We start from the raw sequence: 27,695 nt of genomic DNA, 5'->3' as shown, positions 1-27,695 counted from the left end.
TTCAATGTGTGACATGCAAAAAGGTAGTTGCTTTCTGTGTACAGTATGATCTAGAGACTGTAATTTTTCCATAGGACCAATGAAATTGGCGCTCTCAATTGAAGCTAAAGCATGGAAAATGTTACTCTGCCGCTATTTAAATGAGGAGTACAAGAAGAAAATGCAAGACATGATAACATTTATAGCAGAATATTTGAAAAAACTATCTCGACCAATTCGAGATTTAGATGATGTCAGATTTGCTATGGAAGCTCTGGCTCATATACGAGACAAGGAAATAGAAATGGATATGACTATGGGGCCCATTGAAGTAAGTTTTTATTTTTTTAAGAGCTGGGGTTGACATTACTTTTTTGACAATATGAATTGTGAGGCATCCTGTTCTTTTTGTTTGTTTTTAGGAAGCTTATACAATTTTAAATAGATTTGAAGTTGAAGTGACAAAAGAGGAATCAGAAGGAGTTGATACATTACGGTACTCTTTCATAAAGCTGCAAAGCAAAGCCGTAAGTATATGAAACATACACCATTATGTGAGAATTAATTAATGGCAGTTCATAAAAGTTCATTAGTATCAGCTTAGAGTGTATAAGGTCATCTGGCCTGTGCTCCAAGATCAACAATCCTGGTTTATGGATCTCTATGGTGCTTCTGGACTGCAGATTTGTGTTCCTCAATTGTTTGTTTTAAGACCCTTGTGGCTCCTTCAAAGTCTACAATTCTATGATTCTAATAGCCGTGTTTCACATTTCTTTCCAAACCAAGTTACCTCTTCCGGCTGCAAGATGCATATCCCTTCCCTTTATGATCTTCCAGGACTTTTCACTTGAACTTGAACTTTTGCTCCTCATCCATGCACCCATGACAGTAGTACTTACCCAGCATGGTAGACATTTGCTTTCCAACTGCCTGGTCACTGCCACTTCTGGGGAGGGGAGAGGTAATAGGGAAGACAGTGTGGAATGGACACAATGGTGGGGGAACCAGCTGGGTTCCATCAGTGTACTCCACTGACTAAGCTGCTTTTGGCCCATGATGCTCTCAAAATCTTCTTTCTACAAAATACAGACCTGGTTGTTTTTTAGTTCTGTGTAATTCTTCTGCTCCATATATTTTGGAATCCTTCCGAAGAGGCAACTTGTAAACCAGTTTATTTCTACGTCATACTGACATTTGCTGTCTGAGTCCTAGAGTTGGAGGGCAGCCCATCCACATTTGAATAGATAAAGTTGAAACTGTACGGGTGCTACTTTCTTGGAGTTTTTGAACAACCATTTATATTGCAGGCCAGTGTTCAAGATGAGCTGATTCAAGTGCAGCCCAAGTTTAAGAGCCAGCTACTGGAGGCTGTTGAGGTTTTCCGTGAGGATGTGTCGAGCTATGAAACAGCATATGAAATGGTAATTTATTTGAACAGTTTGCAGAGAACACACATACATATATATCTCACACTATACATATGTAAACTGTCTCATCTAATTTGGCTTGTGTTGAGCAAAGCAAAGCAAAGCACTATGATTAAGAAAAAGCAAGTGGTTTGAAAAAATTAAATTTAGGTCATATATGGTTTTAGCAGAAATTATAATATCCAGTCAAAAACAATTCTGCTGTTCTGTTTTAGAATATGTATTATAGGCAGTCTAATACATGAAGGCCTATAACATATGATGGACAGGTCAGTCTGTTTAAAGCCTATATCAGTTTTGCATTCCTTTATTAATAAATTAATAAACTTCTCTCCTTTTCCTACATTCATCTGCAGGTGTTTCTTTTTTAAAAAATGCATTAAAATCATATTGGGATATAAATAAATTCCAAAAATACGGATTTAAATGTATATTTTATCGCAACATGTGCATCTCTAAGTTTATTTTATTTTACAGCTATTTATTTTTAATGTATTGAAGTATTTTTTTTACCCAAGTGTGGCACCAAAATTCAGAGAAGTGCAAAATCTGAAAGATAGTTGCATTCTGTTATGGGAGATAATCAGACCAGTTTGTATTGGAATTTATGGAAATCAAATTCCATATGCATTCCTATGTATAACATGAAATACATCTAGTCCTTGTGATATCTATGTGTGTTGAGTGGATATGAGAATGGGGCATAGGATTCAGAGTTTTTTTAAAAATATATATATTAATTATTGGCTACATTTTGCCTATTACAGGAGGGACCCATGGTTCCAAATACACCACCTCAAGAAGCTAGCAACAGATTGCAGATATTTCAGGTAAGAATGTTTAAGATGTTAAACTGAGTGGTGTGGTATTTGGGTAGGCCTTAATGGATGATTCAGCAACCCTTCTTTTTGATTTGTTAAACTCTTCAGAACATTGACACTGGTGGGCACCTTATTCAGTACAGTTCTCAGCAGTGCCCTAGAATATTTTGCCTTCACTTATGGGTTATTTATTTAGAGCATTTCTACCTGCCTTCAGCCAAAAAGCCTCCCAGAGCACCTTAATTAATCAATTACATTTATATCTCACCTTCTCCCATTGGTAAAGTAAAGGGTAAAGGGACCCCTGACCATTAGGTCCAGTCGTGGCTGACTCTGGGGTTGCGGCGCTCATCTCACTTTATTGGCCGAGGGAGCCGGCGTACAGCTTCCGGGTCATGTGGCCAGCATGACTAAGTCGCTTGTGGCATCATTAGCCAGGGATTTTGCTTCGCCTTGTGGTCAAAGACGGGAAAGACAAACTGAAGGAAGTAAACTGACTTCTCTAGAACGTGCCTGTGTTTTTCCCCTGCCTTTTGTTGATGCAAGTTATTCCCCTCAGCCTCAGTCCCAGTTTTAGACTCACACTCTCCAGTAACTGCATCACACATTTTGCTTTGTCTTTGGCGTGAGGTATTATAGGCACCCACTCTGAAACAAGGGGAGCCAAAACAATTTTTGCATGATGGTTTGCTTCATTCTAACTAGTTATACACCAAATTGTTTTTATTGAAGTGTTGCATTATATCTGAGTTTTAGCCCCATAAAAGTTTTTAATCTGTAAACATTTTCTACTTTTCATTTATCGGGGCCTATGGCATCGTATTTCTTGCTGCTTTGATTCTCATTATGATAACCTTGAGACTAACCTTTTATATGGCACTGTGAGAGTCAAATGACTGCCCTAAATCTTGTGTAGCTGTTTGACTCTGTGAAAGATAAGAAGAGCTCATCAAACAGTACAAGGTAGCCTACTATCAGAATGTGAGTGCAGTGTGCAGCCGCCGCCCCTTTCTGCATACACCAGTGTGGTGTAGTGGTTAAGAGCGGTAGTCTCGTAATCTGGGGAACCGGGTTCGCGTCTCCACTCCTCCATACGCAGCTGCTGGGTGACTTTGGACTAGTCACACTTCTTTGAAGTCTCTCAGCCCCACTCACCTCACAGAGTGTTTGTTGTGGGGGAGGAAGGGAAAGGAGAATGTTAGCCGCTTTGAGACTCCTTAAAGGGAGTGAAAGGCGGGATATCAAATCCAAACTCTTCTTCCTCTTCTATTTGTAAATTCAGACATTGTTTGATTATGGCAGCAGTAGTTGGTAGAGTAGTGATGCTTGTCTGACTTGTCACCCACATTACTGCAGCTTACTCGCAGGTAGAGGGTGAGGTAGTCGCGATGCAAATGCACTGGAGGAGTCAATCCTGTGCTCTCACCATTGCATTTGCACCATGCTGACCCTCCCCTCCCCCTCCTAGTAAACAGCCGTGATACGGGCAATGAGATCCCTGCAACATTGCCAACCACTTCTGTGTTATAGCTAATGATCAAATTGATTCACCAAGCCTTTTCACATGTATGTATTTGCCACATATTATACCAGCAGACTTCGAATTCCCTGTTTTCCCCCAGTTGTTTTGTAGGACTTTGTGCATGTGACTGTATTGTAGGGAACCAAGGTCGTTTGTGCTGACTACATGGGCTCCAGGCCCAACCTGAAGTCCTGGTATTAGGACCTAAAACCTAAATTACTTGGGAGTAGGGTATTTTAAGGAGTACTTCTTCCACTCTGAGCTGTCCGCCACTCTCTTAGGTCTTAATCTGAGGCAGGTTCTGCATTCCCTATGGCCTGCTCTCAAAGGTTGGGGAGGTGATATGGTGACAGCATCTTTTCAGCCAATGCATACAAGCTTCAGAACTCCCTCTCCATCTCCTCTCACATCTTTCTCCTCACAAAGCTTTGTGTTAAGACAAGGGGAAGATTAGTTGTTATGTTTTCTCTTGCTGTGTTTTTCTGGAGCTAATCTCTAGCTGATATTTTGGCTTTATTATTATTGATGTTATTATTATTATTGTTTTTGTTATTATTATTATTATTATTTTCTTTCATGCTTTCTTTTAATTTGTGAGCCACTGCGGACATTGACTTTTTAAACAGAAAAGCGGGCTAGAAACATTTTAAAATATAATAAATCTAAATGCTGATCCCATGAAGCATTTCTGATAAGAAGATATCACATGACTGCAGTATCCAAACCAATCTAAGAAAGTGCTGGTGGCCTAGTTAACATAAACATTGCATATATAGTAGTTGATTTCTCGCCACCTGATTACTCCATACTTGACAACTCATAGCTATTGAGTGCAGGAACCAACTTCATTGAAAAACATTGCTTCAGCCATCAAATGATTAGCATGCCAGACTGAACTGGCCCTGTGTAATTGGCATTCACAGAGATCTGCAAGTAATACATTCATGCGTACAAAGTGCATCATGAACATTATGTTATGCCTGATCTTATCCCCAGACTTCTCATATGAGAACGAAGCCCAAGGGACTAGTCTTGGATATGCATGTAGTAAAGGATAGCTATGTTTGTGTTACATAATCTAAATCCTTTGTTAATTTCTGTTATTTATTAGGCCAATTTTGATGAGCTCTGGAGGAAATTTATTACTTATTCATCTGGTGAGCAGCTATTTGGATTGCCTGTCACGGACTATGAAGTTTTACATAAAATCAGGTAACTGTGGAAAATTGTTCTACCTGCCAGAATAAGTTAAGCTTTGTAGGAAGGCTTTAATGATGGGAGAGACGTTTGCACAATATTGTATTTGTACACTGGGGACACTATATATAATCTTCGGAACTCAGCTCCTCTGAAAACTTGCTATAATGTGAAGAATCACAGGAGGAAGTAAAGAAGGAGGGACAGCTATGAGATGTGTCTTGCATGTGATGTTTGTTCTGCACAATCAAAAGTGAATCGTGGGACTGATGAGGCAGAAGGGGTGTTAAGAGATGAGCAGTTAAAATCAGCTGTAGAAAGCTTTTGCTTAGATTTGGAACTGAAACCGCAGTTGTGTAAGATATTAACAGAATGAAGTTGGGCAGCAGGCTGGAAGACTTTTAGTATAAGCATCTTGGAATCTACATTACCGTGAATGTGGCAGCAGGTGTATGTGTGTACCAGCACAGCTGTCTTCTCTCTTCTCCTCAGTGTTTTTGGAATTCAGCACCCTGATGCTCAGTTGCCTCATGGGAAAAAAATCCCAAGTCTTGGAGGCTAAAGTCTCCCCCCACCCCAGTCTGTGAACCCCTTGGGATAAATCTGTGCCTCTCCAGGGGGCCATGCCCCACAGATTGGGAACCACTGTTTTGATCACAGTTCAGATTAAATCAGCTGCACTTTTGCGTGGACAGGCGGTTCCCCAGATCCCCCGCGGTCCCCCGTCATGCGGAATAACGACTCGAGACAACGTGCTATGGGATTAAATTGGCCACAACTTTATTAAATTTCAAATGTGGGTAGACCTTGGCTCAGGCATTGGGCGTTCTCCCTCCCCAGTCCCCAGCCGGGGACCTAGGGAGCATCAGGGTTATCCAATATGTGTGTGTGGGGGGGGATGGGCCGGCTCTGGAGAACATATGTTCAAGCAGAGATAGCCGCCCCCGTAACGCCACCACCGCAGGGGAGAGCAATGACAACCTTTCGGCGTACGGCCAAAGCCTCCCTTCAGAAACCCCTTTAACGGGGAACCCTGGTATCGCCGCCGCAAAGAGGAAGATGGACTAAAGGATTCCACCCAAGGCCTGATACCGCCAAAGTTGTGACGTTTTGCTACGGAAAAGGCGAAAACTTCCAATGCAGGGAAATTCCTTTCCGGCCCTTTAACAGCGACCTTACGTAGCAGCGCCCGCATACCTGTGAAGAAAAGTTAATCTGTGAAACCTGTGAAGAAAAGTTAACCTGCAAAATAAGACATTAACTGAGGGTGGGTAGGGTGGGAGAAGCTCTGGAGCCAAGTGAGGATTCCCAGGTAAGATCCTCCCTCTATTGTGTGGGCAGGTAATCCCTCCCCTACTTTCCTGGTCTCCTTGGCAACGCTTCCCCTAGGTGGGATTGGGCAAATGACTGAGGTAGGCGGAGACCTCCAGGTATCCCACCTGAGGGAAGGCAAGGCCAAGCCTATGCTGTTGGAGCCGCTCCAGATCTAGGGGCTGCACGCGTCCACGCAAAGGGCGCCCCCCCCCCGTTTTAAGCGGGGAGCGGTCATTACAAAGTAAAGGTAAAAGGTAAAGGACCCCTGGACGGTTAAGTCCAGTCAAAGGCGACTATGGGGTTGCAGCGCTCATCTCGCTTTCAGGCCGAGGGAGCCGGTGTTTGTCTGCAGACAGCTTTTTGGGTCATGTTGCCAGCATGATTAAACCACTGCTGGTGCAACGGAACACCTTTACCTTCCTGCCGCAGCAGTACCTATTGATCTACTTGCACTGGCGTGCTTTCAAACTGCTAGGTTGGCAGGAGCTGGAACAGAGCAACGGAAGTTCACTCTGTTGCAGGGATTCGAACCACCAACCTTCTGATCGGCAAGCCCAAAAGGCTCAGACCACAGCGACACCCACATCCCACTTTTACAAATGGAAGGTATGCTAGTGACTCCATCACAATGTGTGTTTTTTTGCAGGAAGGAGCTAAGTTTGCTTCAAAAACTGTATGGATTGTATGATACTGTGATGAATAATATCAGTGGGTATTATGAAATTCTCTGGGGAGATGTAGATATTGAAAAAATTAATGCTGAACTTCTGGAGTTTCAAAACAGGTGAGCTTACTTTCTACATGATTTGCAAACCACCTACCACACTATGTACATTTTATCTTCTGCTAAAACCTGTGCCATTCCTTTCCCTGTTGCCTATGGCTGAAACTAATGTAATTAACTACATAATTAATTATGTGAGTAATTTGGATGCATTTCAGCGTAATACAAATGTCAGAAAAATGCAGAAAATGACATGGTTATTTATGTAATGTTTGGGGAATTAAAAATGACAATAGCAAAAGCCAGTATTTGCTTGCACAAGTTCTGTTATTGACCTCGGGTGAATATACAAATCGTGACAATTTCTGCTCCCATTTCCATTTCTGGTGGAATTTGCTAGCATACCTTAGTGGTATGAGCCTTTGCATCTCTTAAAGTAAGCAGGATCAGTCCTGCCTAAGATTCCTAACACCTGAGAAGCAACATCAGCAGGTAGTCACAGCAATGCCTTCTAAGCTGTGGTTCCAGTTTTAGAGAACTTGCTCTTTCAATCTGTCTGATCCCAAGCATGAAATCCTCTAGGATGCAAATACATTTGTTTTTAGGAAAGCTTTTAGAAGTTTTTCTTCAAAAATGAGCTTATTGTTTTGTTTCTGTTAAGATATTTGCACATTTTAGGTTTAAAATAGTAAAATGTTCAATCTCTTTCAATGAAAGGTGCCGCAAACTACCTAAGGGGCTCAAAGACTGGCAAGCATTTTTAGATCTTAAGAAAAGAATAGATGATTTCAGTGAGTCCTGCCCACTGTTGGAAATGATGACTAATAAAGCAATGAAACTAAGACACTGGAACCGGATTTCTGATACAACTGGGCATCCATTTGATGTGGAATCAGATTCCTTTTGCCTTCGGAATATCATGGAAGCACCGCTTCTCAAGCATAAAGATGACATTGAGGTAGTCTTCCATACAGTTGCATTTTTATATTGAAAGAGAATGCCAGACTAAGGTGCAGTTTGACAGTCAGTGAGCATGCTCTAGAACAGTCATTCCCAATTAACTAAGTATTGTGAACCACCTGTTTTTCAAAGGCCAAGCCATAGATCCTCTACTTCTGAAAATTTTAATAGCTCTATGGTAGTTTTTGTTATGTGAATGGCACCACAGACCCCCTGGGTAGGTTACGAAGACCCACTGGGGTCCATGGATCACCAATTGGGAACCCCTGGCCTAGAAGGTATGCCTTTCTTTGCTCATGTGCAGCAATGTTTGTGTCAGTGCACAAAAGAGATATACCTAAACATGGGCACACATAAGGTTATTGAGACTCCTCAGTTGGCTTATCAATATTTTTAAAAATTAATTTAAGGATCTTTCTTTCTTTGCAGGACATCTGTATATCTGCTATAAAAGAAAAGGATATTGAAGCTAAGCTAGCTCAAGTAATTGACAGTTGGGCAAATCAGGTCTTGAGTTTTTCAGCATTCAAAGGAAGAGGAGAGCTACTTCTCAAGGGAACAGAATCTGCTGAAATTATTACACTGATGGAGGACAGCTTAATGATCCTGGGCTCTTTGATGAGTAACAGGTAGTTTCACAGATTTTGTAGAATGCTTTTATTAACATTTTTGTCTCATTCTTACAACTCAGGATATATATTTTTTCCAAGGCACCTTACAAGTCATAAATATTTAAAGGCATAATAAACAATATTAACAAAAAGTCCAGTGATCTCTCACTTCTCTCCAACTGTGGCTGAGTAGGACAGAAGAGAGAGAGTACCCTTTGCCCTATTTAACCAAGACAACTGGCACAGTACCCAGGCGAGTATGTTCATGGTACCTGAGTAATTTTGGCCATAGAGTTGGAGCTGTGCTCTCTGAGGCCAGACAAGGTGCTCTTCTGCTATCCACCCTAAGCAATGGCCAGGGCAATAGGATGCTGCAGCCACCCATACCAGCTTGGTGCAAATGTAACAGTGCCCAGTTACCTTATCACAGTTAGGCGATTAGGAGAAGCTTGCAGATGTGCACACCCCTCCCTCTTTGTCCCCTCTTGTGTAAGTGTCCTCCCCTTCTCTCTTTCAGTTTTGGAGCAAACTCTTAGTATTACATCTGCACCAACACTATCACTAAGGTAGTCTAACCACAGTTACAAAAACCTACTTCCAAGTATGGTTGCATCCTGTGGTTTGGGCCTACCAAGAGTTCGCCATAGTCCTGGTTCACAGGTTACATGAAGCCAAACAATGGCTTAGCATGAATGAGCAAGCATGCTGGCAAATACTCAGAAAATCATAGATGCTTCGCTCCTCTCCTCCTTCAGCTACTAGTGGGAGCTAAGCTGCGATCTGGCTTAGCGTTATGTCCAAATAATAGCTCATGGTTTGCCTCACTCCAGGTAAATCACAAGTTGTATCAAGGTTTGTGCTTTGCTTTCTGTTTGTGGTTTGAGGGAAGCAAACCATGAACCTTGGTTCAGACATAATACTAAGCCAAACCATGGCTTAGCTCTCAGTATCATGGCAGCAGCAGGGGAAGAGCCAAGCAGTCTTGATTTTCTCACTGTGCACCAACATGCTTGCTCATTCACGCCAAGTCACAGTTTGGCTTAGCATTACGTGTGAACAAGGCCGCAACACCTTCACAATTGTAAAGGTGAACCACAGTTAGCTCCAAAACTCGAGGAGCGGAGAAGAGGGAAGAGAAAAAAGGGTTGTCTACACAAAGGCACTACCAAATACTGTAGAGATATTTTAAGTGGGGGGGGGGGAGTTGTTAAAAGAATATAGTAACAATAATATTGTGAAAAGGGTCACTCTTGAATTTCATGCTGAATTTTCTTGCCTCCTATTCTCAGATACAATGCACCTTTTAAAAAAGAGATTCAGAACTGGGTGTTCAAACTTAGTACCTCCAGCGATATAATTGAAGAATGGTTGATTGTGCAAAACCTCTGGGTTTATCTTGAAGCTGTTTTTGTCGGTGGAGATATTGCCAAGCAGTTACCTCAGGTAACTCTATCATGATTAAGTTATGTAAATATTGAGCTTCAAATGTAGCTACGTAGCAGTAGTTGCACTTTAGAATGACATAATATTCATTCACGTTTCCATTACATTTACTCTGTTTAGGAAGCAAAACGTTTTCAAAACATTGACAAATCATGGATAAAAATAATGCAGCGAGCTCATGAAAACCCCAATGTAGTTAACTGTTGTGTTGGAGACGAGACTATGGGGCAGCTTTTACCGCATTTACACGAGCAGTTGGAAGTGTGCCAGAAGTCGTTGACAGGGTACAAAGTTTACAAACTTTTTGAAAAAAATCTGATCCTTTTAATTTAGGTCAAAGTAATAGTCCATCTTAATTAACTTTTTATGGTTTTAATTAACATTGCATGCTTCTTAATTTTAGTGTCATTTCGTGTTTGGTATTAAGGGGAGAGTTCTGGGAATGGTGTTTTGGGAAGTTATTAAGAGATTTTAGGGGATTGATTTGTAGCATGTGCAGCTGGCATGCTCAGTGCAGATTTATGAGTTTAGGCCCATATATGTAAATTTGCTTATGGTCTTTGGTATATTTTTTAGTTTGGTAAAAAAAAATCAGAATAATAATAATATAAAAATCACTTTGCAAATAAATAATTACTGTTCTAGTCTTGCATATTTTTATTAATTCACTCCAGACAGTCAATTGCCAAAGCTAAGTTATGGCTCAAAGTACAGATAATATTGGAAGGTAAAAAGCAGGAATATTTTCTTCTGTTTATAGTAGATCTTCCCATAAATCAAGGCTTCTATACACCCATGCTTCACTTTTTATACTTTTAATTTTCTAGTACCAGAATTTTAGGAATTGGGAGAAGCTGGAGGAATTTTGATCTGTAGCTCCCCGATTAAGGTCAAGGATGACCTTAGGTGATGTTGGGCACTAGGCAGTAGCTGGGATGGGTGTTTTTAAAAGGATGTGTGTGGGAATAAATAGTAAAAAAAACAAAAACCCCTGAAACTACAAATGGCCCTGAACGAGTCTCAATATTATTGTCTATGCAGGCTGAAAATAAATATCAGTGAACACTGATTTATCATCCATTAGCATGTACCACAATATGCAAAAACTAAAGTAGCATTGGATGTGAGGCATGTGGGACAGAGCAGCTTTGGCGCAGTTGCATCACAAATCCCTCTTCCATCACTTACTTACTACATCTTCTTACCAGAAATGGGGAACAGGCAAACTCCCAAGGCCTTTAGGGTGTTGTGCATGTGGTATGAGAAACCCTGCTGCCATCTCAAACTCTCATCTGCACCTGTTTGTTGTGTGCTTTCTATGGACTCCTGGAGAGCAAAGATTGTTGCCACCCCATTGTATTGCCTGGCACTGCAACTGTCATGTGCTTGCAATGAGAGGACCCCCTTAGCATGGGGAGGGCAAAACCAGGATTGCAGAGTTCAGAAATCCAGAAGAAGTTATCAAGTCAGGTGGTTGTGAAAGGAAACAGATAGTGTTACTACTAGCAAGATCATGAGGAAAGGCTTCCTAAGGCAAGAAAAGAATTGGGAATAGGCAAGAGCTAGAAGCATAAGTTGGGTCTATAATCTGGATGCCCGTAAGTTGCACAGATAAAGGAAAGTGGATATAATGGCCAGAAAGGGCAGAAGCTTGTTATAATACAGAGGAGCAGAGCAAGAAGAGCAGCAAAGCAACTTTGACCCAGGAAATTAATAAAAACCAGCAGTAGCTCCAGAAGCATTTCCAGGTTCAACCTGTGGAGGTCTTAGGCTTCTGAAGCTGTCCACAGATGGGCATGAGAATTTCCAAAGGAGTCGCCATGTTAACTCTGCTGCAAGCCAAGCCAATGAGTTTTGTGGCATCTTAAATATTAAAACTTTGATTATGGCATAAGCTTTTGTGGGTACTGGAAACTCAGCATGCAATCCTGAGATTTGTTGCTATGCATCATTTGCATAGAATTGATCAGAAGCAGTTTGCTACCTGGTAGGTGGGGACGCGGGTGGCGCTGTGGGTTCAACCACAGAGCCTAGGACTGGCTGATCAGAAGGTCAGCAGTTCGAATCCAGACCACGGGGTGAGCTCCTGTTGAACAGTCCCTGCTCCTGCCAACCTAGCAGTTTGAAAGCACGTCAAAGTACAAGTAGATAAATAGGTACCGCTCTGGCGGGAAGGTAAACAGCGTTTCTGTGCGCTGCTCTGGCTCGCCAGAAGCGGTTAGTCATGCTGGCCACATGACCCGGAAGCTGTACGCCAGCTCCCTCGGCCAGTAAAGCGAGATGAGCGCCACAACCCCAGAGTCGGTCACGACTGGACCTAATGGTCAGGGGTCCCTTTACCTTTACCTTTTAGCTGGCTCGCTTACCCGAATGGGGAGGTGGCGGAGAGGTCACCACAGTGCAACAGAAACACTGGATTGGCTCTGCATTTGCACCTTGCCCACCCCTCTGCTGCTTCATCCCTTCTCTCTCCCTCCTGGTAAACGCTCACCTACCTGAAAGCTAGCATAGTAGCTCTGCCCCACTGGCAAATTTACATCTTGGATTGATATTACCTACATTTATTTGAAACTCCCAAGTAATTGCACTTCAAAAAATGGAGGGGAAAACCTTTTCTTAAATAAATCTCTTTTCTTATTAAAGATATTTGGAAAAGAAAAGATTGCTGTTTCCCAGATTCTTTTTTATCTCTGACCCTGCTCTTCTGGAAATACTTGGACAAGCTAGTGATTCACACACTATTCAGGTAGGTTCCAACATATATATGGAAAAATAGTATTTACTGGATGCAGAACAAATTTGAAACAGCTCTGATTTTGTGTATTTCATGTACCTTTAAAACTGCAGTGCAAAGGAGTCAGTGACTGTAAGCATGATTTATGCTAGTTTCATTGAAATGGTTCAACATATCTTGGAAAATAGAGGCTCTTGTTATAGCCAGACTTAGGGTGAATTCCAGAATTCTTGCACATTAACTACTATGCTCTCATCACTCCAGCATGGCTCCCTCTTGTCACTTCCTATTGGAAACTCTCCTATAAATTCAAATAACCTTTGGCTGAATGCAGCTCTTTACCAAGGAGTAAATTCCCATGGTGGGAAGAAATCCATGTTGGGATCTGGCCATCAACATCATTTGCTCTTCTCTTTAATTCAGAAATTGTGCTCATTTACAAAAATAAGCTAATTTGTGAAAATGTCCTGGCTAGAATACTACATGCATTCATGGATTTTATTTTTCTTTCAGCCACATTTGCCTGGTTTATCGGACAACATAAATGAAGTGGAATTTCATCCAAAGGATTATGATCGCATAATGGCAGTCATATCAAGAGAAGGAGAAAAAATTCCTGTAATATTTGCATTTTAAAAATATAATTCAGTATGATTCTGAATTTTATAATTAATCTTTCCTTGCTTACTATCCTAGAAATTTGGCTCAGTTAAAAATAAAATGTTATTTCTTTGTGCAGAAGGATGTAAGAGGACTGTCCTCTAATTAGAATATATTAACTAAAAACAATCCCACCCACCCCTTAGACTTGCCAAAGCCTGAATACGATGATAAAAATGTTTTTGAGATATAAAATATTTGGCTAGCTTTTGATGACTGTGGATGGGGTAGTATGGAGTTAGTCTTTATACATTAACTAACTTTTAACAATAACATTTTTACTATACAGTATGAAGCTTTGGAATGTATGAGCTACAAGCCCATGAAGTAGCAGCAGGCAGTGCTCTTTGACATATTTTATCATATGTACAGCAACTGTTTAAAATTATAACAGTACTCTAGTTCTTTTGTTCCTCAGTAAACCATGTTTTAGGAAGTAGATTCTTGCTCATTAGATGAGGTAGACAGATAAGAAAGGAGCCCTCAGCAGTAGGAAGAGCACAATCATGTTAGCTTTTCTCTGTGTGTACCTGTGAATTCTAGTCTTAGATGGGTTTGTTCTGTGTTTAATGCTTTTTACTCCCAGGTAACTTTGTGTGTAGGATCTTAGGGTGAGCAGTGTATCACTCCTGAGTGTTTGATGCAATCCCCCAAATTCACATCATTTTTTATCCAGCCGTGAAGACAGGAACAAGGGAAACCATACTTGTTTTGAAATTAAAATATCAACTTGTATGACACAGTTCAGTACACTGAAAATGAATTAATTCCACCCCACAATGGCCACCCCTGCAATCAGGTCTTTCTGTGAGGTTTGAATAGCATTTTGAAACTGTCAGGACAGCAGCTCCATGACACAAGGAACTGGCTGTTTAGGTTGTGCTGGGTATATCTGAAGTCAAAGGATGCCTTGCATCACAATTGCAAAAAATAAACTTTGTTAAACAATCTTGTCAAAATAAGCTCATTGAACTCCAACCCATCAGATAATTCTTCTTTCTCAATGTTCTGTCTTAAGTAAACATTTTTTCCTGCCTCAAGTAACACGATGAACACAATCTCACTTGGTGGTATTCTAGTTTCCATTAAGAAACACATTTAAAATAAGACCAACAGTCTTTTCTTATGGTCTCATTGTACCCCATTTGAACTCTTCTCTTTCCTTTCTTATATATTTGTTGTTGAGAAAATTGCTTTAGTTTACCGGTAATTTTTTTAGACATCCAAAAATGGAAGAATTGGGACTATTTGGATCATGGAATCATAGAATTGTAGAGTTAGAAGGGATCCTGAGGGTCATCTATTCCAACCCCCTGCAATGCAGGAATCTCAACCCACGGTCCCCCATCCAATGTGAAACCATACCAGAACTTGCTTAGCTTTGCAGAATTTTGAGGCATCCAGTTTGATTTGCCTACCTTATTCCTGAGCAGAAATGAACAAACTTCTGGTATTCACCAGTTAGTACATTGTCTCCTTTCTCAATCAAACTAAAGAGACTGTAAACCCCAATTTGAATAATTAATACGCTACTTTTAATTTTTCAGTTGGACACCCCAGTAAATGCAAAAGGACCTGTAGAGCTCTGGCTGATGGATCTACTGAAAATGCAACAGTCTTCATTACACTGTGTCATTCGGGCAGCCTTCTATCAGATTAGTGATCCAGGGTACCAGCTACTGAACTTCCTTTACCATTTTCCTGCACAGGTGAGAAGTCTGGAAAGCAGGTAAGATCCAGCTATGATGGCCTGAGGTGAAAAGACTAGGTTTGCATGCTGAAAGACAAATGAAAAAGCCTGTCGATAAGCGCATATTTTTCTGGATTGAAACTTAGCCATTTGTGAGAATAAATACAGTAGTCATAAATAATAGGCACATCTACCCACTTTAAGGTTCCTTTTGATATCAATGGTATTTATAATTGCTTAACATTAACTTGTATGTGCACAATATTACTTGTCTCCGCTAATGGGTGTGGTATACTTGTTGAGGGACATATCTTGTATGTGATTCAACAGGTGTAATGAATGATCTGAAAAGATGTCGATAGTGGTTGCTTTATTTATTTTATAGCTAAATGGTAGTTTTTAGAGAAGACAGAATGGAGAGAGGCTGTGAGTCCCCAGTCCTATGTTGTGATCTGCTGCTTTATGGAGGGCTGTCAACTTCAATTTTCTGGATAGCAGCATAAAGTATTTTTATTTGTTCATTCATTTCATTGGATTTCATTTACATGGTTCTCTCCTCACCCCACTCGTTCTATTCCCACAAAAACCTTGGGAGGCAGGTTAAGCTAAGGGAGGGTGACTGGTCTGAGGTCACGCTGTACTCTTTAGTGCAAAGTATGAATGTAAACCTGGTTCTTTTCAAATATTCTAACTACAGTGGTACCTCGGGTTACATACGCTTCAGGTTACATACATTTCAGGTTACAGACTCCGCTAACCCAGCAATAGTACCTCGGGTTAAGAACTTTGCTTCAGGATGAGAACATAAATTGTGCTCCGGAGGCGCGGCAGCAGCAGGAGGCCCCATTAGCTAAAGTGGTGCTTCAGGTTAAGAACAGTTTCAGGTTAAGAACAGACCTCCAAAACGAATTAAGTACTTAACCCGAGGTATCACTGTACTAGTAGGTAAAAAGGTGGGTAAAGGACCTCTAAGGGACGCTGTGGGTTAAACCAGAGCCTAGGACTTGCCGATCAGAAGGTTGGCAGTTCGAATCCCCGCGACCGGGTGAGCTCCCGTTGTTCAGTCCCTGCTCCTGCCAACCTAGCAGTTCGAAAGCACGCCAAAGTGCAAGTAGATAAATAGGTACCGCTCCGGCGGGAAGGTAAACGGCGTTTCCGCGCGTTGCTCTGGTTCTCCAGAAGCAGCTTGGTCATGCTGGCCACATGACCCCAAAGCTGTACGCCAGACCCTTGGCCAATAAAGCGAGATGAGCACTGCAACCCCAGAGTCAGACACGACTGGACCTAATGGTCAGGGGTCCCTTTACCTTTTTAAAGGACCTCTGGACAGAGCTTGTTTTTTCAGGGCCCAGGAAGACAATTATTTCTCTTGTAATTCCATGAGCCTTGATACCCGATGAAGCAGCAATAATGCTCACTATAAAGTTGTAAGTCACCCATTTATTTGTGGGTGACAAGTCCCTATATTGCTGGAAATGGAAGGGTAGCTGGAATTTGCTGGCCATGTCCATTGTCGTATTTGCCACTGTCATTCTTAGTTTTTACCAGTGTTATTGTAGGCTGTTTTTAGTGAGTATTCCAGAAGTCAAAGTTCCTTCTCACTTGAAGCTTCATGATAAGCTTTCAGATGTGCTTCCTCCTGTTTCTTACTTCCAGGGAAGAGTCATAGTTGTAACATAAAGAACAACAACCCTGACTGTTTTACCTTTGACGGCTTCTAAAGAAAATATTATTAGTTGTTTGTATGCTTCATTATGGCAATATGGTAAAGGAATTTACAGGGTTGCTTATGGACTTCACTGAATGTATGTGAAAATGATGATAGAGAAGAGGACCCTTGAAACTTCCTGATTTACTTCCCGCCTCCAAAGGAAAATCCATATCAAAACCGCATTTGTTAATCGTTCTAGTTAATCACTCTAAATTATAGTTTAAAAGTATGAGCTGGAATGCACTATAAATATTCATGCACATATTTTATTTGTTAAATTTATTATAGGTAGGGTTGCTGGGAATTCAGATGCTGTGGACACACGATTCAGAAGAAGCATTAACCAACGCAAAAGATGATAGGAAAATAATGTCAGTAACAAATCAGAAATTTCTGGATATTCTGAATACACTTATTGGCCAGACAACTCATGATCTTACGAAGTTTGACAGAGTGAAGTTTGAAACCCTCATTACAATTCATGTGCATCAGCGTGATATATTTGATGACTTGGTAAAGTATAAATGTTAGCTGAAATCTTTAATGTAGTTCATATCTAACTTACCAAGTTTGCTATGTATCCAATATCACTGTTTGGCCTGGCCGGGATTGTGTGAGAGAATCACAGTCTCCAAGAAGGAGGTGAAAGACAGTCGCTAGAGTTCCCTTAGATTTTTCTCCTCTTAAGAGTAATTGGGCCATGGTTAGATGTAAGCAGTTTCTTGTATGGTTAGATGTAAGCACTGTTTCTTAAGCATCCACCACAGGATGGCTAAACCTGTACATATTTAACTCAAAGCTGGCGTAAACTTCTAATGGTGGCTGGCAAGTACTTAATTGAAGAAGTGCTGCCCAGTAAGTCATTAAGGCCTTGGCTGGGAGAGGAATAGAGAATGAAAACAAGAGAATTAATCAGTATACTAAAGCACAAAAGTAGCAAAGGTATGGTGACAAAAAAAAATCAGAACAAAAAAATGCTCTTAGTTACTAGAAATGAGTATTAGGAGAGAAAATAGCAGGAATAATTTTAATGGAGTAACTTTTCAATTAATCAAGTGAATTATATTTCTGTACTGTTATGATATAATTAATGTTTCTTTTTTAAGGTTAAAATGCATATAAAATCAGTGACCGATTTTGAATGGTTGAAGCAGTCCAGATTTTATTTTAAGGAAGATCTCGATCAAACATTGGTGTCGATTACGGATGTTGATTTTGTTTATCAAAATGAATTTCTGGGATGCACAGATCGGCTAGTTATAACACCATTAACAGACAGGTAAGAAGAGTGGATCCATTACATATTATCTATAATTGAATAGTGATAACAACCCTAAATGGTCTAGGCGAGGGAGAACTGAAGGCAGTTGAACTACCACATCCAAAACTCTGCCAGCCTCTTGCCAGCAGTGTGGAAGTAAGGGCAGAGCAGTGCTCTTGCATTTCTCTAACCATCTCCCCTCCCTCCTACTGCAAGGGACCTATCATAGACTTGCAGAGTCTGAGAATCTTTGAGCTCCATAGTGGCTACCTGATCCTTCTGCCACCGCTACTGAATGGGGGCTTGTGTGTTACCCAAGTTCAACATGTAGAGTGAGCTTCAATTGCATTGTATTCGTACACAACCTTATTCCATACTGCAGTGATCTGGATTTACATTTACAGATGCTACATTACTTTAGCTCAGGCTTTGGGAATGAACATGGGAGGAGCTCCAGCAGGACCTGCTGGTACCGGCAAAACAGAAACAACGAAAGACATGGGGAAAGCTTTGGGGAAATATGTAGTCGTATTTAACTGCTCAGATCAAATGGATTTCAGAGGACTGGGCCGTATTTTCAAAGGTAAGGCCTGGCTTGTTGGACATATTGAAAAGGAGTAATGGAATTAACAGCGTTCAGTGCACCACTGGTGTTCGATATAGGCTCATCAAATACTGTAGTTAGTATCTGTCACAGTATCTGCCTAAGCCAGTGTATGGAAAAATGGTTAGGGAGCCATAGTTATGCTGACACAAGGGGGATTCTGCCCCCTGCTTATGCTGCTCACCAAGCCTTCACTCGCCACCCCATGGAAACTCCTTAGACCTTCTCCTTTCTACCCTGTGCAACTTCTAAGCCCTCTTTTCACCCTCCCAACCCTGCTTCTGAAACTGCTTCCCTATTCTGCACCCCCTTGAGCCTCAGCCAATATGGCCAATGATCAGCAATTGTGGGAGCTGTAGTTGATTTATTTATTTAATTTATATACCACCCTATACCTGCAGGTCTTAGGGCAGTTCACAGGATAAAATCCCAGTACATTTCCGAGCACAATTCAAAGTGTTGGTGTTGACCTTTAAAGCCCTAAATGGCCTCGACCTAGTATACCCCCATCATTTTGCCCGGACGCTGAGGTCCAGCGCCAAGGGCCTTCTGGTGGTTCCCTCATTGTGAGAAGCAAAGCTACATGGAACCAAGCAGAGGGCCTTCTCGGTAGTGGCACCCGCCCTGTGGAACGCCCTCCCATCAGGTGTCAAAGACATCTGAAGGCATTGAAGTTTTTAATATGTGACATTTTAGAGTATTTTTGGTTTTTGTTGGAAGCCACCCAGAGTGGCTGGGGAAACCCAGCCAGATGGGTGGGGTACAAATAAATTATTATTATTATTATTATTATTATTATTATTATTATTATTATTATTAAATCAGAATATAAAACGGCAAAATACATAGTTCAGCAACATCTGGAGTTAAGTGCATACCAATCTTTATCACTGGAACCTGTGTGTTTTTAAAATTCTTAAATTGGAAAATAAGAATTCCTCTACCCACTTATATGAGATAAGTCTCATTGAACTCAGTGGTAATTCTCGAGTAGATGTTGATGGAGCTGCAAGGTCCCTGCCCTGTGGAGTTTACAGCAAAGAGGAATCAAGGGAAAGAGATTCAATTCAAGAATTTACGTGGGAGCAAGCCCAATTGAATTTAGTGGGATTTACTCTTGAGTAAATATGTGCAGGATTGGCCTGCCAATATCTGATAAGGGGAAATTGCAAGATAGAATAATAGTTTTTATAGAAGACTGAGTTAAGAAATGTAATAACAGTTTGTAAGATGCAAGCTGAATGTAATATGAAATCAAAATATATTGGCACTATAGTATACTGTACTACAGCAAATTGTAATGGTAATAAACGGTTACTTGTTTCATAATTAGAAATGTACTGTTCTAATTTTTTTCCTAAGGAGTAATTCATTTTTTAAAATGGTCTTAGTTTTGATACTTGTGTTTAAAAGATAAGAGAAGGAAGATTACATTGCCATGCAAAAGTTAAGAAAAACAAATTCTACAGCTGTAGTATGTACAAGAAAGCGTTTCATATTGGATTAGAAGTGAAGATTTACTGATTCAAAGATCCAATGCCTAGGGCTGCAATCCAATGCACACTTCTCTGGGAGTAAACCCCTTTGAATTCAATGGGATTTACTTCTGAACAGGCATGTATAAGATTGCACAAGGTAAGATTCATGCAGGTTTAATCTCTATCTGCCATGAGACGATTCTAATCAGCCACAGCCAGCACAGCCTTGCTGGCTCTAGCCAATGCAGGATGTGGTCCAGAACATCTGGGGAATGCCAGGTTGACAAAGGATGGCGTACACACTATGGATTTCTGGGGAAGTACAGGGCCAATCTAAATGTTATGGCCCCAACACTGAGATGCCTAAAAAGACTTTTGTATGAGGGCTGTAGCAATTGTGCATGCAAAATAAATGCTGAATTGAGTAGTCGGGATGTGGTATTCTGACATCACATTTACAAAGCTTTGGGCCTGAGAAACCATTAATTTTCTTAAAACTTTCCTTATGAATACTGCAGCTGCCCAGGAAAGTTGTAGGAACTGGTATGTGTTATGTACTGAAGTTCTCACCCTGGGCCAGCAGGGGGATACTGTAGATAGTTATGCAAATAAGGGATTGAAAGTGACGTTCAGTGATTGGATAGTTTTAGAAAATTGTTACAGTTACATTGTACTGGAGCTCTATATAAGCAGGCTGACTGAACTCTTCAGTTCAGTTCTGTTCTGGCCTGTGAATAAACAAGAGCTGTTTGAAGAATCGCTGTGTCGTCTGATATGTTCAGTTGTGACTTAACAGTATGATACTGTCAGAGCCACCCGTCTGGTCCCAGCTCACAAGAGACCCAACTCCAATCCGGTTTATTTACAGAAAGTCTTTATTGAAGATCATGGTTGCGTTTGCATTCCATCTTTGTGACTCTACGTCTGTAACGTTAGACCGCTGAAGTACCCTCTGAATCTGTACCGCCTCGGCACCAATTTAAGAGGCTTGTGCTGGACCACCTCTTCCTCTCCTTCCTTTTCCGCAGGGTCTTTCTGCCCCCCTGGGTTCCCCCTCGCCGGGACTCGGCCGAGGCTGAATCCTCTGATGCCTCTGCCCCCCTCCTTCTCGCTTTGGGGCCGGGCTCCTCCCCAGGGCTCTCCTCACTTCCGCGCGCCTCTACATTTGAACTTGGCGCGCGTACGTTGCTTCTGACCTTTCTCTCGACCGCTACACTGCTCCCGGTGCTACTCTCCACCCCCTCCGGCTGAGCGTCCTGCTCCGATTTCCTCCCCCTGTCTCCTTCTCGCTCTGCTCCCTCTGACACACTGGTAACTCCACCCCCTTCACTCCGTTCCGGCTGAGAAGCCGGCTCCTGTGTCCAACTCCTACTGGGGCTTCTCCCTTCGCTCCCCTGCTCCTCACTGCTTCCCCCTTGGCCTCCCTTTGGTCTGATCAGGGGGGCTCCCTTCTGGGAGTCCTCTGACTCACTGGACAGACTCATGGACGACCTTTGGTCATCGTCATCCTCCTCCTCATCTCTCTGGGATTCTTCCCCCTCGCTCTCTGTCTCCTCCCCCATCTGCTCTTCTCTCCCTGAAACCCTGACATCCATCCCCCCCTCGAAGCCCCCCCTTCCCCCCTCCCGCTCGGCGGGTGCCGGTTGTGGAAACTGCGGCTCTTCGGGGGTAGGCTCAGGATACAGGTCGTCTACGTCAATGTTCTCTGCTGGCAGTTCTGTGTATGTGTGTTCGAACTCGGGTTCTTCACCCAAAGCCATCTCAGTCTCTTCTTCCGTTGCTACTTCCTCTGGTGCTGCCCGCCAAGGACCCATCATCCACCTCTTACGCCATTCCTCCTCTGGTTGCTCCTCCCACCAATAAGGGGTTTCCGTGTCCACCCCCGAGCACGATCCCCTGGGCGGGCTTGATTCTGGTGTTCTTTCCTCGGGGGAAGAGAAACCCCTGAACGTGCTATCTGACAATGTGGGTGTGAAAAGCCAGTCATCAAAGTACTCAGCTGGCATGGGTCTATGTGGGAAAAGTGCATGGAACTCTTCCTTCAAAAGGGGTTCGTCTAACGCGTAGCCCGGCACCCAACTATTGGCAGTGGCTGGGGTGCCCTCTCTGGCGAGAAAGTATTCAACCCCCTCTTCCCCCCATCTCGAGTCCAGTATCTCTGTGACCTCGTTGAGGGGTTCGGCCCTAGGCGACCCCCCCCTCTTGGGTGCCCCTTTGCGTGGGTCTGGTACTGTTTCTGACTCTTGAAACCTGTGCGGGGCTTTGTAGGGAGTGAGCACCGACCTATGAAAGACCGGGTGCACTCTGGAGCCTTCTGGAAGGGCCAGGCGAAATGCTACAGGATTGATCCTAGCCTCAACTTGGTATGGTCCTAGCTGCCTGTGTCCTAGCTTCTTCTTGGCTAACGATTTGGCTGGCATCGCTTGGGCCGCTAACCATACCCAGTCCCCCACCTGGATGTCTTCTCCCGCCCTTCTGTGCTTGTCCGCCTGCACCTTATAGGCCTGTTTGGCCAGCTCCAAATGTCTCCGCAGCTCCTCGTGCACCTCTTGCAACTCTGCTGCGAACTGGTCGGCCTCTTGAGGCACCCCCTCTCCTGGTGCTATAAGCCTCGGAAAGGTTCTGGGATGACGGCCATTGTTCGCGAAGAACGGCGTCACCCCGGTCGATGCGTGCTTCGTGTTGTTGTAGGCAAACTCAGCCATCGGCAGGTAGTCCACCCACGCTGCGGGTCGCTGATTGGCGTAACACCTCAGGTACTGCTGCATGATCGCGTTGACCCTCTCTGCTTGGCCGTTGGTCTGTGGATGTCTCGCCGACGCTAGGTCGATCTTGACGTGCAGGATACCCAGAAGCTTCTGCCAGAAGTTGGAAACAAATTGGCGCCCCCTGTCGGACAGGACGGACTGCGGTAGTCCATGCACTCTGAACACGTGGTCGATGAAGAGTTTGGCGGTCTGTTCTGCCGTCGCCACCTTGGCACAAGGAATGAAGTGCGCCATCTTGGTGAACAAGTCCACAACCACCAGCACCGCCGTCTTGCCTCTGGAGCTGGGCAGGTCAGTAACAAAGTCCAGTGCTACCCTCTCCCATGGCTGCTGCGGCGTTTCCAGTGGTTCCAACAATCCCGCCGGCTTCTGGTGTACTGGTTTGGACCTCTGACAGGTGTCACACCTGGCGACGTAATCCGCCACCTCTCCCCGCATCTGGGGCCACCAAAAGTCCCTGGCCACTAATTCTATTGTCTTCTCCTTGCCGAAGTGGCCCGCACTGGGGGCGTCGTGCAATTGCTGCAGAACCTTTGCGCGAAGTTCGTCGTTTGGCACGTAGAGGGCACCCTTGCGAGTTAAGAGCCCGTCCCGCAACTGGAACTCATCGTCTCTTTGCGACCTGCTGCGCAGCTCCTCCATCTTGGACTGTGCAAATTGATCCGCTTGCAACGCGCGTCGCACCGCGTCCAGGTCGACTGCGATGGCAGCGCACGCCCACGCCTGCGGTGCGAAAATGTGCTTCGCTGCAATTGGTGTCGGCTCCTCAAGGTATTGCGGTTTCCTGGAGAGTGCGTCTGCTATAACATTGGAGTCCCCCGGGATGTATTCTATTTTGAAGTCGAAATCCGCAAAGAATTCTGCCCAGCGCATGTGTCTTTGGGTCTGCAGCTTTGCCGTTCGCCAATACTCTAAGTTTTTGTGATCCGTGCGGACCTGCACTGTGTGCTTGGCTCCTATGAGGAAGTGTCGCCACGCTTTGAAAGCTGCATGAATGGCCAACAGCTCCCTGTCCCATATGGTGTAGTTCCGCTCCGTCTTGCTGAGCTTCCGGGAGTAGAAGGCGCCCGGCCTCCAATTGCCTTGCGGATCCTCCTGCAGAAGGACGGCTCCAACCGCTCTGTCTGACGCGTCGGTTTCCACCCGCATGGGCCTGCCGGGATTCATGTGCAATAGCTGCTCCTCAGAGGCGAAGAGGCTTTTAAGCTTCCGAAAAGAGCGCTCTGCCTGTTCCGTCCAAGCGAACTTCTTCTTCTTGGAACTGAGGGTGTCCGTGATTGCTGCCGTCTCATTGGCAAAACCTTTGATGAATTTGCGATAAAAATTGGCAAATCCGATGAATCTCTGGACTTCCTTTCGATTGCGTGGGCTCTTCCAGTCCAACACCGCTTGGACCTTGACTCTGTCCATGGCCAGCCCCTCGTCGGACAGCTTGTAGCCAAGGAAATCCACCTCCGTCACATCAAACTGGCACTTCTCCAACTTGGCGTACAGCCTGTGCTCCTTCAACCTCTGTAGGACCTCCTTTACATCCTTCTCGTGAGCTTCCGGCGATTCCGAGAAAATCAGGATGTCGTCGAGAAAACATACACACTTCTTGTAGAGGAGTCCCGCCAACACGTGATGCATAAATGCTTGGAAAACGTGGCTGCCATTTTGGAGACCAAACGGCATAACTCTGTATTCATACGTGCCTAGAGGCGTGAACATGGCAGTCTTCCACTCATCGCCCTTCCGGATGCGGATGAGGTTGTACGCTCCACGCAAATCCAACTTGGTGAAGATCTTACCCTTCCTAACGGTCGCTAGGAGGTCGTCAATCTTGGGCATGGGAAAGGCCTTGGGCTTAGTCAGTCTGTTTATGAACCGGTAGTCCACAATGAGTCTTTTTTGGGGCGTGTCTTTCTTCTTCACAAAGAAAACAGGACTGCCTCCCACTGCTTTGGATTCCCGGATGAACCCGCGCTTCAGATTATGCTCTATGAACTCTCTGAGCTCTTGCATCTCGTCCTCAGACATGGAATACAGCTTTGCAGTTGGCAGCTGCGCCCCTGGCACCAGGTCGATCGCACAGTCGTAAGGCCTGTGAGGCGGCAACTTGTCAGCTTCTTTCTCGCAGAAAACCTCCAAGAACCCCTCGTACTTGTGAGGCACTGCCTGCACCATGCCCAGGTGCAGTTGCTGCTCAGCTCCTTCCTCCTGATAGGTTTGGATGCAATGCTGAGCACAATACGATGAGCAGAAGGTGATTTGCCGCTGGTACCACGCTACAGCGGGACTATGCCTCTCCAGCCAACTCATGCCTAACACAATGGGCGTGTCTGACAGGTGGGTGACATTGAAGCTAATGACTTCTCGATGATTTCCAATCTGCATCACCATGGGAGGCGTCTGCTGCACAACTTGCCCTCCCAGCAATTTCCTGCCGTCCACTGTGACCACGTTCAGAGGCGTCGTTGCAGGCAGGAGCGCTATGCTATGCTGCTTGACAAATTGTATTCCCACAAAATCTGCATTGCTCCCCGAATCAATCGTGATGGGAACTTCCAGGGATCTTCCATTTGGCAGCTGAAGGGTTGCAGTGAGTTGCACTGCTGGCTTGGGTGGTAAAGGGTCTGTGCGTTGCAAGGGTGCTGGGGACTGTTCTACAGATCCGCCTGGCTGAGCCCCAGTAGCTCCGCTTCCAGCCAGGCACTGTCGTTTCCCTGAGGCTGCTCTCCTTGCACCACTTCCGCTGCCACTGTTGCTAGAGCTGCAGTGTGCTTCTGGAGCCTCTGGGGGCACTCTTTCGCCATATGCTGTGCACTGTCACAGATGTAACATTTCCTGGTCCCTCTAGGAGGCTTCGCCTTCACTGCACCGGAAACAGGGGCTCTGGATGGTGTCTGAGCCCTAGCACCACCAATTTCCATCGGCTCTTCTCCTTGCCTCCCCAAGGGCGAGGGGTGCGTCTGGCTGAAGTCCCTGGGGACAAAAGGGGGGGTTCTCGCTGGTGCACGCGCCTGGGGTCCCTCCCCCTCGTGCCACGGGCGTCCCTCATGTCGTATTCCGATAGCCAAAGCCCGTTGCACTACGTCTTCTAGGGTCTGGGGTCTATCTCCCCTGGCGATCTCATCCTTGACGGGGGGGCTAAGACCTTCCCAGAAAAGATCTCTGACGGGTTTACTATCCTTCTCCCAGCCCAACACAGTTAGTAATGCAAAGAATTTGGAATGATATTGACGTACAGTGGCTTTGCCTTGCCGCAGTCCGTGCATCTGTTTACGAGCAATATCCACATCCACAGAGGACTGGAAACAAGCATCCATCGCTTTAATAAATTCATCAGAATTGCGGCGGGCAGGGCCATCTTCGCGCCACAAATTGCGCAACCAAGCTCTGGCCTCCCCATGCAGATGCGAAATTATGAACCCCACTCTCTCCTCCTCATCTTTAAAATCATGACGGAGCAAATGCAGTGCATACACGACGTCTGCCCTGAAGTTAGGGTAGTCTTGCAGGTTGCCATTAAAGTGCGTAACTAAGGCGCCCCCCCGCCGTCCAAGTGCAACGCCCTCCGATCTGGAACCCGGAACCCCTGCCCTGCTTGCCTGCTCCCACCTTGTTCGCAGGTCCTGGCAAGCCTTGTCCAGTTCGTCATTCTTCTTCTGCGATGCAATGACTGCAGCTGTGAGTTCGGTAACCTGATTCCTCAGCGTAAGCAGCTGTTCCTCCGCGCTCATGGCTGCTCCCGTTGGTGAGCTTTGCAAAAAAAAATTTTTGCGTTCTGGTGAGGGTACTTACTGTCAGAGCCACCCGTCTGGTCCCAGCTCACAAGAGACCCAACTCCAATCCGGTTTATTTACAGAAAGTCTTTATTGAAGATCATGGTTGCGTTTGCATTCCATCTTTGTGACTCTACGTCTGTAACGTTAGACCGCTGAAGTACCCTCTGAATCTGTACCGCCTCGGCACCAATTTAAGAGGCTTGTGCTGGACCACCTCTTCCTCTCCTTCCTTTTCCGCCGGGTCTTTCTGCCCCCCTGGGTTCCCCCTCGCCGGGACTCGGCCGAGGCTGAATCCTCTGATGCCTCTGCCCCCCTCCTTCTCGCTTTGGGGCCGGGCTCCTCCCCAGGGCTCTCCTCACTTCCGCGCGCCTCTACATTTGAACTTGGCGCGCGTACGTTGCTTCTGACCTTTCTCTCGACCGCTACACTGCTCCCGGTGCTACTCTCCACCCCCTCCGGCTGAGCGTCCTGCTCCGATTTCCTCCCCCTGTCTCCTTCTCGCTCTGCTCCCTCTGACACACTGGTAACTCCACCCCCTTCACTCCGTTCCGGCTGAGAAGCCGGCTCCTGTGTCCAACTCCTACTGGGGCTTCTCCCTTCGCTCCCCTGCTCCTCACTGCTTCCCCCTTGGCCTCCCTTTGGTCTGATCAGGGGGGCTCCCTTCTGGGAGTCCTCTGACTCACTGGACAGACTCATGGACGACCTTTGGTCATCGTCATCCTCCTCCTCATCTCTCTGGCATTCTTCCCCCTCGCTCTCTGTCTCCTCCCCCATCTGCTCTTCTCTCCCTGAAACCCTGACAGATACGCACACACTCTTTTCTTCCCATTCACGTCTTTGACAGATGTATGTATATATTGGGGAAAGTTAACATTTTAAACCGTATGTTTGAGCAAGCACTGCTGCTTGCAGACACCATACAAATGGCCTTCCAAATACATGCTGACAGTGGGTGACGCCAGCAGATGGTTTGCCATCACTTTTCTACAACATCAGTACATACCCAGAAGCAGTCTTTTGAGGT

General features: G+C 44.5%; 1 protein-coding gene across 1 annotated transcript in view; it reads left to right on the top strand.

Moving 5' to 3' along the window:
- The window catches only part of DNAH8 (dynein axonemal heavy chain 8), a 153,177-nt gene that overhangs the window by 49,252 nt on the left and 76,230 nt on the right, over positions 1–27,695 (top strand). The window contains exons 29-44 of the mRNA XM_081903566.1: positions 75–310; positions 402–506; positions 1,287–1,400; positions 2,174–2,236; positions 4,861–4,961; positions 6,907–7,044; positions 7,702–7,942; positions 8,374–8,573; positions 9,845–9,998; positions 10,119–10,282; positions 12,642–12,744; positions 13,246–13,350; positions 14,940–15,101; positions 17,082–17,306; positions 17,900–18,072; positions 18,459–18,637. Coding sequence (XP_081759692.1) covers positions 75–310; positions 402–506; positions 1,287–1,400; positions 2,174–2,236; positions 4,861–4,961; positions 6,907–7,044; positions 7,702–7,942; positions 8,374–8,573; positions 9,845–9,998; positions 10,119–10,282; positions 12,642–12,744; positions 13,246–13,350; positions 14,940–15,101; positions 17,082–17,306; positions 17,900–18,072; positions 18,459–18,637 — 2,463 coding nt within the window. The remainder of the gene's footprint in view (positions 1–74; positions 311–401; positions 507–1,286; positions 1,401–2,173; positions 2,237–4,860; positions 4,962–6,906; positions 7,045–7,701; positions 7,943–8,373; positions 8,574–9,844; positions 9,999–10,118; positions 10,283–12,641; positions 12,745–13,245; positions 13,351–14,939; positions 15,102–17,081; positions 17,307–17,899; positions 18,073–18,458; positions 18,638–27,695) is intronic.

This window comes from Podarcis melisellensis (assembly GCF_964234715.1).
Source record: "Podarcis melisellensis genome assembly, chromosome: 3".
Classification (NCBI taxonomy): Eukaryota; Metazoa; Chordata; class Lepidosauria; order Squamata; family Lacertidae; genus Podarcis; species Podarcis melisellensis.
This window is presented reverse-complemented; position numbering and strand designations above follow the sequence as displayed.